Consider the following 11201-nt stretch of genomic DNA (forward strand, 5'->3'; position numbering starts at 1 on the left):
ATTTTCCTTGTGTTTCTAAATTAAATCTCTTCTGTTTTGTTGATGTTTAGTGCACTAGTCTGGTTTACAAACAACTAACATGAGGTGATATAGTTCAGTTCCTTTTGTATTGTAGAGCTGATACAACCTTGAAGGTTATTTCCAGCTTCAGTCATTGAACCCCTGATCTTCAATACTTCAAATCAAACCATGTAACTTCTGGAAGTCCTCTGATGTCTTATTCTTCATGGAGGCTTGAACATTTTAATGAACTTTTTCCCATGACCTGAGTGTGGACTTAGAGAGTCATTTCCATCTTTTGATTCTTTGTATGTATCATGTCTTTATCTTTAGTATTCCTGTGCTTCATAGTTTAATATTGTTTATCAGTCTCCGTTTTTATGTTGAGTTAAAATTCCTTGATTACATGTTACATTATATTATGCTTTACAATCTTAAGAATTTCCAGATCCGATTAAAGCCCAATCCTGGTTGAGAGAGATGGAAAAATCCTTTGAGTTAGCGGAAGTTAAGGATCGTAAGAAGGCGCAATATGCAAGTTACAATCTTAAGGATGAGTCTAGTTACTGGTGGGAATCTTCTAAGGCATTTCTAGAGGGAGAAACCATTTCTTGGCAGAAGTTTATGGAGCTATTCTTGGAGAAGTATTTTCCAAGTTACATGCAGGATCAGTTAGAGGTGAGATTTCTGGATTTAAAGCAGGAGAATTTGACGGTAGCTGAGTATGAAGTAAAGTTTTCAGAGTTAGCAAGGTTTGTGCCCAAGTATGTGAATACTGAAGCAAAGAAAGCTAAAAGGTTTCAACAAGTACTTAAGCCATGGATTTGTAGTCAAGTAGCTCTTCTTGAGAGAAGGACTTACGCTGCTTTAGTACAGAAAGCCATGATCGTAGAAGGAGAAAGGGAAGCAACTAAAAGGGAAAGTGAAGGAAAGAAAAGAAAGTTTTAGGATTCAGAATAAGATCAGGGAATTTCCAAGTTTAGAGGGAAATTTGGAAGGAATGATGGAAGTCAGAACCAGAAATTCCAGAGGTTTAAGCCTGGAAATGGGAATCAAAAGAATCGTTTTCAGAAAACTGGACGGTCAACGAAGGAGAGTAGACCCCAGATTCAAGATTGCGAGACTTTTAGAAAAAGACACCCTGGGAGATGTAATAAGCTCAACGTGACGTGCTTCAAGTGTAACCAGAAAGGACATTATTCATCTAAATGCACAAACAGTTCGGGAAATCCGGAGTTAACTTGTTTCAAGTGTGGGAAAGCTGGCCATATGGCAAGGAGTTGCAAGTAGCCTGTTCAGAAGGTATATGTTCTTAGGATTGCTAGACGACCCCCTCCACTAGCATAAATAATCCTGCCAAGAGCGCGGATGTTTAACATGACAATGAAAGATGCAGTGCAAGATGCAGATGTGGTAGCATGTGCGCTTGCTATAAATTCAGTAGAAGTCAAAGTGTTAATGGATTCTGGAGCTACTAAATCATTTATTTCTGAAAGTATTGTTGATAGACTAAAGTGTGTTGCGTACCCTTTAGAATCTAACTTGATTATAGAAGTAGAAAATTAGGAAAGAGTTACTGCCGATAGAATTTGTCCCAATTGCGATATCGTTAAAGAAGGTCGGCATTTTTCTACTGACTTAATTCTGTTTAAGTTAGGAGAATTTGACATTATTCTCGGAATAGATTGGTTAACAAACCACGATGCGCAATTTGAGTGTAAAAATAAGAAAGTGAAATTGAGAACCAAGGATGGAGCTGAAGTGATATTAAAAGGAAAGAAGCAAGGTAGAAAGTGTCTAACGGCAATTCAGATGAGAAAATTGTTATGACAAGGAAATGAAGCTTATATGGCTTATGTGAAGGATATAGAGAAGGAATTCTTAAAGATTGAGGACATTCCTGTAGTTAAAGAGTTTCCTGATGTGTTTCACGATAAATTACCTAGACTACCTCCAGATCGAGAGATTGAATTCACGATTGATTTGGATCCTGGAACGGAACCAGTTTCGAAAGTCCCTAATCGAATGGCGCAATTAAAATGAAGGAACTAGCGATGCAATTCATAATTTTTGGGAAATTTTTGTATACATTTTATATTTATTTGATTAAATGTTATTCCCCGTTAATTATTAGTTTTGCGCTAATTGATTTGAATTGATTTTAGTTAAAAGAAAAAAAGGAAAAAAAAGCAAAAACATAGAAACGTATAAAAAATTTAACCTTATTCCCCCGCCAGTCCCCTTCCCTTTCTTTTATCACACCTTTTTGTCTCCCTCTACTCTCTCTTCTCCCTGTTTATTTATTTTCTTTTAATTTTAAAAATTTCATATCTCTCAAACCGTCCGTCCAAATTTCAATTGTTATATATATAAACAATCAGTACTTCGATACCTACTCAAAGGTATATATATTTCAAGGGTTTGAGGAGATAATTTGTATAACATATTTCCGTGTTAATTTATTTTCGGGGCATAAAAAAGGAATCTGGCGGTGTTGATTACTCCACATGTCGTTTCAGCGTGTGTATGTCTATGACTATGAATTTCGGATTTTTCTGAAGATATTTTCCGGACATCAAAATCTCTTTGGGTTATCAGAATTTCTTTTGGGTAACGATTTCGAAATTCCGCTTTTGTACTTGGGTATATTATAACATGTTAGTATTTATATATTTATTTCATAATTTTTAGAATTTGTTGTAGAAGTCGCTTTTGGGCCGCATTTTTCATTTCGGGAGTGTTTATACGTGCAAATATAAATTATTGTGTGTTTTAAATTTATTAATTTTATTAGAGTATAGTTGTATTGTATTGTTTGGGATTGATTTTGAGGGGTTTCGACCCTGTGGAAAAGTCTGTTTTACAAAGACGTTATTTCGAATTATTTTTGTAAAATATCTATTTTAATTTCAAATCATTATCTTTTATTATTTTTGAAAATCATAATTTGATTTAATTATTTATAATTTATTTTGATTAATTATTTATTCATTCAATTAATTAATTGATTCATTTAATCAATTAATTTTATTTACAAATGGTTGAATGAAGTGTAATTATTTATAATTTAAGACAAATAATATTTTAGGATTGTTTTGAGTTTTTTTTAAAATTTGTATTGGTATTGAATATTCAATCAATATTATTATTAATTGAATTATTCTTATTTTATTCGTAGAAAATAGACCGTTCATCCGTTTAATACGAAACAAACGTGTCTAGATTTAGAAAAATATTATACTTCTATTAAAAATACTTTCAAAACACAAATCCTTTTATTTTGAAAGGTCGCTTGTTTTACAAGTCAATTCTGAGTCACGTATTTATCAAAATATCGTATTTTGACTCGATTTCAATTTTAAACCTACCGAGTCAAATATTTTGGCGAACCAAGTCATGTATTATATATAAATGCTGCCGATTTTTTGGTAGATTTCCTATCAATTTATTGGATATAAATGAGTTTGTTATATATAAGTAAATTATCAGTTTACATATCATTGAAATATGTCTACGTACGTATGTGGGTCAAGAGTTTTGTGTCTGGCTGTTTTCTTTATATGAGGGTTATCGTTGGGGTAGACGATAGAGTTTTGACGCGCAGTTCGTCGAGTAATTATCATGTAGATAATTAAGATTGTATCTTTTAATTATAGATGTGAATCATTCACGACGGTCAAGAAGAGACTTCGGGATCCAGAGTAAAGTTGAACAGTAATGGATATCGGGCTTCTAACAATCGCAGGAGAAACATATCAGTGAATTATTGAAATAGAAGACAACAATGTCACGAGATGTCAGAACGAGTCAATTGTGTTATTGCGAGTGTGCTTAACTGCTAAAAAATCCAAGGCAAGTTTTTTTGTACTATTCTAATTCCAGGATAGTTAAATGTTTTATATATTTGGATTAAACTGATTTATAAGGATTTTGGAAAACATTGCATGCATATAATCATTGGGATTATTGAAGTCGTGTTATTCTAAAAATTGTTCTACTAGAATATAATTCATTTCCAGGTAGATAATGAATAATATTCTATCCAAATATACTCAGTACAGTGAATTTTGATTACATATTTAGCGAATAACTAATCATTCTAGTTATCTCGCCATTAGTTGTTGAGATTACTCCGGACCTTGAGAAATGGGGAGTTAATTGTGAAAGTATATCGATTGATTCGATTCTTTTATGAAAGAATTTTTTTGATTGGATATGCGTAAGTGACCTGGGTGGACGGTCCAACATTAGGGCTTTGTATTAACTGAAATATGGTAATACAATTTTGTCCTTGGCCACAGTGTGCCTTTTTATTTAAGTACATACCGGTTGTGGCCGATATGTAGCTTTTATTTGAGTACTCGTGTTTGGGACATGAATTCTACGAATCATGATCCTGCTCTATCACAGTGGCTAATCAGCATGTGATAGTGCATCTATCGGAATATTGTGTGATAGGAAATGAATAACACACAGATGGGGGGTGAATGTGTTTTTGATATTTTTAGGCTTTTATTGAATTTTTTTGGTTGAACAAAGTAAATTTAATCTTGTAGAGAAGATGTGTTAATGCAGTAAATAAGCATGCAATAAATAAGAACACAATCTTTTCAAAACTCAGTTAATTTTTATATTAAAAACCAAGAATGTTTTGTTACAAAATTTCTAGGCTCTTTGTTTAAAGAGCTTAGCTTCTTCTTGAGAGAATTACAAGATTTTCTATCTAGATTGTTACAACTGACAAACAACTAGTGTTAACTTTATAACTCAGTTAACTACTAGTTTACATAGTGTATAATAAGACATGCTATTAACCTTTACTAAACTGTCACTTGTCATTTCCATTTTAGGAAAAGTGAACCTTCTATTTCTGGCGTAACATGTCTTTAGCATCTTGTGATTATCTTGATCTTCTTTTGTCAGTTAATCTTCACCATTGATCTTGGACATCCTTCAAGCTACTTTTTGTAGACTTATCAATCCAGCTGGTTTGATTGTTTGTTGATTGTGTATCTTGGATATTGAACTGGTCTGTAATTTTGTACTTTGAGAATTTAACTCAAGATCTCCAATTGGGCATATAGAGATCTTGACATCTCGATAAGTATATTAACTTATCGAGATCTCTAATGCTCTAGTGAATTTGACTTATAGAGGTCTCTGAGTTCTCAAATGAAACTTTGGCTTGTCGAGATCTTTCAGCTTCATGTCTTCACTTTGACTTGCCAACAACTTAGAATTATCTAGTAAATTTTGACTTATCGATATCTCTGAGTTCTCTAGTGGACTTTGACTTATCGATAACTCAGAGTTCTCTAATGAATGTAGACTTGTCGATAACTCTGATTTCTCTAGTGAAGAAATGACTTGTCGATATTCCAACCTTCATGTCTTCTTGACTTGTCGATATCTCTCTGAGTTTTCTAGTAGCTTTCCTGACTTCTCGATTAGTCATTTGGAGTTCTCGAATGATTTCTCTATAACACTAAATATGTGACTTGTAGAGATCTTGACCTAAAGTATTTTTATCCAAACAGATTTATTCAACTCCAAGCTTCTTCAAAATTCTTCTGAGGCATTATCTTCTTGATCTTCTTTCAGATTGAATCCTTAGGCTTGATACTGTTTCAGGAAAAAGACTCTAGTCTGCTCCTTTGCATTTTTATAGACTTTAAAATGTTACAAGTACAAATACAAACTAAGATAACAATACAACTTACTTAAGGTTGTCAATATGACTTAGTCTTGTTGAGATACATGCATGTCTTGTACAACAATCTCCCCCAATTTGTGAGAAGATTGCTTATCACAAATTCATGCATGCCAACAAGACTAACCCCAAGATAAAATGGAAAGAAAGACTAATAATAGAAATTGACAGAATTACAGCAATTGTACATTAGATGATATTTAGTCTGAGTATTTATAAGACATCATACAAAGATTGGCACTTCTGATTCTGCTCTAATGAGGTCTTTTAGGTGTACAAGGATTTCAAGTTCCTCTACTATTGGAGTCCCTGTTAGAGCTTCTATCAAATCGAGTCTATCTTTCTTTGGATAACCATCTAACATTTCAATTCTGAATCTTGAAAATTGGCCAGCTTTTACATTTAGAAATCTTCCATCTTTGGAGATTCTGCTCATCCCTTTTGCTTTGAGTTCTTCTGATCTTTTGATGTACATGTCAATCTTCTCATCATACCTCCTCTTTTTCTCCTCATTTTCTGCATTAAACCTTGCTTTCCTTTCCTCTCTTGCAATCAGCCATTCAGCTAGAACATATCTCCATGCTCTTGTAGCAGTATTCTTATCCTTCAACAAACTTATCACTCTTTTAATTTCTGTTGGAGAGAGAGTGTCCATCAAGTTGCTGCCAAGAAAAGTGAAGGATCCATCTTGAAAGTAGATTCTTAATTCCTTCAGAGTAACAACCCAAACTCTAACTATTTCTTCAGCTAGTTGTTGGAAATAGTTTTCATCTGAACTGTACCAGTTTAAGGGTTGGAAATCATTCTACTTGAAACAATTCCAGATGGTCCTTTCAGCAACTTCAACTTTTTTATTAGGCTTAGTTTTCTTAGTTTTTCTCCCAGCAGACTTGAAATTAGTTTTGTGTGATGGTTTGGCTAAAGGTAAGGTTGTGATTTTCTTGAGACTTGTTTGGCTTGTGGTGATTTGAATTTTTAGGAAGGAGTTAGCTTTTTGTTTGAATAAAAATTTGGTTTTGAGGTTTGAGATGGTATGATGTTTGAGATGGTTGTTTTTCAAGGTTGAGGTAAAGGTTGAGCTAGGTTTGTTTGGATTTTTAGGGCTTGTTGTGGTTCTGAGCCATCATGGTTCCTTTTGCTCCTCATCTCATTCCTTCTCTTTTCCTCATCATCTTTCTTGTCATCCTCCTTCTTCTTCTCTTCACCCTTGCTTCAAGATGATTTAGAGAATTTACTTGGATTTGAGCCAGAAGGTGTTTGATCATCTTTTTTCTGCTCATCATCATCCTTATCTTTTCTTAGATTATATTGAGTATTTGGCAACATGGTGTCAGGGTTCATAACATACTTATCCATAATGTTTATCATCTACTCATCTTCATTCTTCTTGTTCTTTTTGCATTTCAAGTCAGACTGTAAAGTCATGATCAACCTCATGTTTGATCTGACACAGTGTTTTGGAACAAGAAGGTGTCTGGCTTGTTTGGTCATTGGGCAGATGTAAAGTATTCCTTGATTTGGATATAGATAGGCTTCTGGAAAAGCTCCTATCTGTTCCTTTTTAAGCTCTTGGAGAAGTTGAGTATCCTCTTGAATGACTGGATTTACTCTGTCAATCATCACATCAAGTTCAGATGCTCTTAGAGTTTGGAGATTTTCAAGAGTCGCCTGAATGCACCTGTCCACAGCACCATCATTAATGTTCATAACAATTCTTTTCTCTAAGAAGTCATTTCTCTTCACTATCACTACCCTCAAGAAGTTAATATTCTTGGCCAGAGCTTTCTTGCAAGTCATATAGTTGTTTTAAGGGACACTCTCAGTGCTGCAAGAAGATCATTGAATTCTTGATCTTGATTTGGTCCTACTGCAGCCATTTGAAGTCTTTCCTTTCCAACATTTAGTTTAGCATTTGAGCTTTGACCCTTAGATTGTTGAATTCTAGCCTCAATCTCCCCCTTAGTCTTGGTTACAGGCATGCGGGGGGAGTTGGAATTTCTGGACTCATTTGTTCAGGTAGGGAGGGTAGTGGTATGTTGAGTTTGCCCATGATGGCTCCCAAAGCTACAGAATTCTGCATTTCAAGATGCTTGTGAGAGTCCACCAGGGTCTGGATGTCTGTTTGTTGTCTCTTGACTAGAGATGTCAAGGCTTGAACTTGTGCAGTGAGAGAAGAGTTGGAGTCTTGCAGTGAGGAGACTTGACCTTGCAATGACTGAATTTGAAGATTGTGGAGATGGAGCCTGGATGAAAGGAGCTAATAGATGCACCAAATGTCTCATCTACAACCTGCTTGATTCCTTCCATTAGTAAGGCTGATGACTTATATCTGCTCTGGTGAAGTTGATCCAGCTTGACCTTACTGTCATTTCAGTGAGTGATTTGTTGCTGGATCATTTCATTGAGATTGAGGAAAGATTGTTTGAGATTTTTGACTTCTTTCTCAATAGAAGAAAGATCCATCCTTGCTATTTGCTCAGTAAAATGCTTGAATTTGGTGGAGATCTGCTCTTGAGTTGGTATAATCTTTTCCATTTTCTCATTCACCAGTTTTCTGATTCTGTCTTCATGACCAGTGAGCTTGATTTCAAGAGCCTTACCAAACAGATGAAATGCCTTGAGCTGAGCCTTGTATACATCTGTAATGGCATCATACACAGCTTGTGGAGTTAAGTCTTTTACATTGTTGTCCAGAATAGCAATGTATTCTTCTATGAATCTAGCCAAAACTTGATCCATTTCCAAGGCAAAATCATCAGAAAGCCATGAATCCACATTCCCATTTTGCTCAGCATCATTGACAATCTTCTCCTTTTGCTCCTCAACATCTTCATTGTAAGTAAGCATGATATCTTGATAGTCTTGGTTGCTCATATTAGAAGTCAAAAGATGCTGTGAGATGTTGGCTAGTCCAGAAATCTGCTCCACCAGTAGATCATCTACAGAAGTTGGTTGAGAGCTAGATTCTTGCAGCCACTGAGAGAGTAGATGAGGTTGTTGAGGTTGTGATGTAGAAGGTTCAGAAACACCTGTGACTGGAGTCACAGTTTTACTCACAGATTGCTCTGTGGTTATGGCTAGTTGTTGTTCCTCACTTGAAGTGGGAACCTCCAATTGAATTGGAGGGAATTTAACTGGGTTACTGCCATGTACACCAGTCTCAAACCCTTGTGTGTCTTGCAACACACTAGCACTTGAATGTGCTATACTTGCCTCCCCTAGGACAGGATCATGGGCAATTGTACTCCCAGCTTCAACTGCCAAGGCAATTTTTGCTAGAATTGTGAGAGGAGTTGCTCCTACATGAGGGGCCTCCAATTAAATTGGAGAGGATTTAGATAGCTCCCCCTCAGGAGTACTACCCTCAAACCTTTTAGTCTGTGATGATTGTTTTACACATGAAGGTGCATTAAAAGTATCCATGGGGTCTTCAGTAAAAACTGATGAATCCCCCATGTTTGTAATGGTGTCATCAAGGTCTACCCCTACATGTAGCCTCTGACCATCTAAATGGAGTGTCTGGGTAGTGAGCAAAGATTCTTGAGCTAAGTCACTTGATTTTTCTTGCACTTGAGAGTTACATTCAAGTGCAGATGGAAGAGAAGAAATTTTAGAGATAATAGATTATTGTTCACGTGTGAGTGTTGGCAGCTCCCCCTGAATGGATGAGGGAGCTTCAAATGATGTGTCCTCACAGTATGTACCTTCCTTGTTTCTTCTACCATACACTTGTATTGCTTCAGGTGCAGGCTATGTAGACTCACTACTAGGTGCTTTTACAACTACATCCTGTTGGGAGGATACAGAGGTGGCTTGAGTGGTCAGCTCAGTTTTCTTACTCCTTTTGGGTCTCTTGACCAAAGGTGACTCTTTTTCAGCTATATCCTCACCACTCTTAGTTATAACAGTTAAGTTTTCTACCTTTCTCTTCTTTTTACTCACCTCAACCTTTTGAGAAGATGAGGTGGTTGGTTGCCTAGCTTCTAAAGGTTTTGAAAGAATGGTTGCAGCTTGGGAAGATCCCCGTTGGTGTTCCTGTATTTGTGCGTCCACATGTTCAGGGATCATAGTTGTGCTAGATTTATTACCACTACTTCTCATGTCTAGCATAGAATAAGGGAAAGTCTTAAATCTTTCAATCATGAAAGGTGTTAACTTAAGACTTACAGGAATCTTATTCTTAGTAAGAAGTGATCCAAATAGAATTTTAGATACTTGCTTATAATTTCCAATTAGTGTCCTGTTTACACCCTCTAGCATATGTATATCATTTACTTTATAATTTAAAGCTGACATAATAAATCTAGGCAGAAAGATCTCCTTATCTCTTGACTCCAATGGCATTGTCAACCTGGTGCTCAGCTCCTCCAATATGTAGTGTCCTACATTTATCTGTTTATTGTGAGCCATGAAGTAGACCAGCTTCTGAACAACACTCGATATATTGTCAAATCTTGACTTTCTGCAAGTAAATTCCCTTATCACTGAATCAAAAAGGACCATTCTCTCCTCAAGTTCTTCTTGTTCATGCTTTCCAGGTTAATCCTCTCAGAATAATTGATGAAGCCCATGAACTTATGCATCTCATCCTGAGTTGGAGCCTTCACTAGATTGTCAGTAGGAATTCCCAAAGCCTTGTTGACATCATCCTCAAGAATCTCCACCTGATGTCCCTTGATTGTGTAGTTTATCACTATAGTTGCAGCTGGATTCTCATGCACAATTGTCCTGGTTCTTGCTGTGTTCCAGAAATCACCTAACACATCTAAATACAACGTAGGATTAGCAGTTAGAGCACCTACAAAGTAGGTCTCAGAAAGGAACTTAACAAAGCACTGAAATACTTCAAGTGCATGATTTGCATCTAGAAATGCAAGAAAATTGGTTTCCTTGGGGATAAAAGGTACAAGATTGTTGGCTACCATTGATATGAGTATGAAATTTAGTGGGTAAAAGAGATTTGTGAGAAAGAGTGAAAAATGAAAGAGAAATCGGTTTTGGATTGAAAGCTAGGTTACTTGAGATCTCAAAAGTTGTAAGTATGTATATGTATCGAGAAGTCTGGGTATTTATAGTAAAAGTAAATGACTTGTCAAGAACTCAAAAATAGACGTTTGGAGTTTGTCTATCGAGAAGTCATTTTAAGAAAAGAAATACATATCGAGAAGTCATTTTAAATTACTCTTATAGAGAACTAAAAATTGACTTATCGATATGTCAAATAAATACCCAGTTTGTCCAAAAATGGACTAAATTAATTTCAAATTTTATTTGAATAAATTTAAAATAAAATTAGTATAAATTTTCCAAAAGTATTTTACCAAAATAATTTATTAAATTATTTCAGTTTCGAGTTATTGATAAGATAAAAATTGTACTTGTATAGAACTCTGTGAATTAACACTACTAGAGGACTCTACAAGGACTCATCGATAAGTCATATTTAAGCCTATCGATAAGTCACTCGGGAAGTCAGTAAATTGACTTGTCG

At 35.4% G+C, this 11201-nt stretch overlaps 1 protein-coding gene across 1 annotated transcript; it reads left to right on the plus strand.

Moving 5' to 3' along the window:
- The first annotated feature begins 480 nt into the window (after window positions 1-480).
- On the plus strand, window positions 481-948 carry LOC141686952 (uncharacterized). The gene has a single exon (XM_074492094.1). It carries the CDS (start codon window positions 481-483, stop codon window positions 946-948), a length of 468 nt encoding a protein of 155 aa, XP_074348195.1.
- Window positions 949-11201: the final 10253 nt, after the last annotated feature.

The sequence above is a fragment of the Apium graveolens genome, chromosome 1 (genome assembly GCF_009905375.1).
Source record: "Apium graveolens cultivar Ventura chromosome 1, ASM990537v1, whole genome shotgun sequence".
Lineage (NCBI taxonomy): Eukaryota > Viridiplantae > Streptophyta > Magnoliopsida > Apiales > Apiaceae > Apium > Apium graveolens.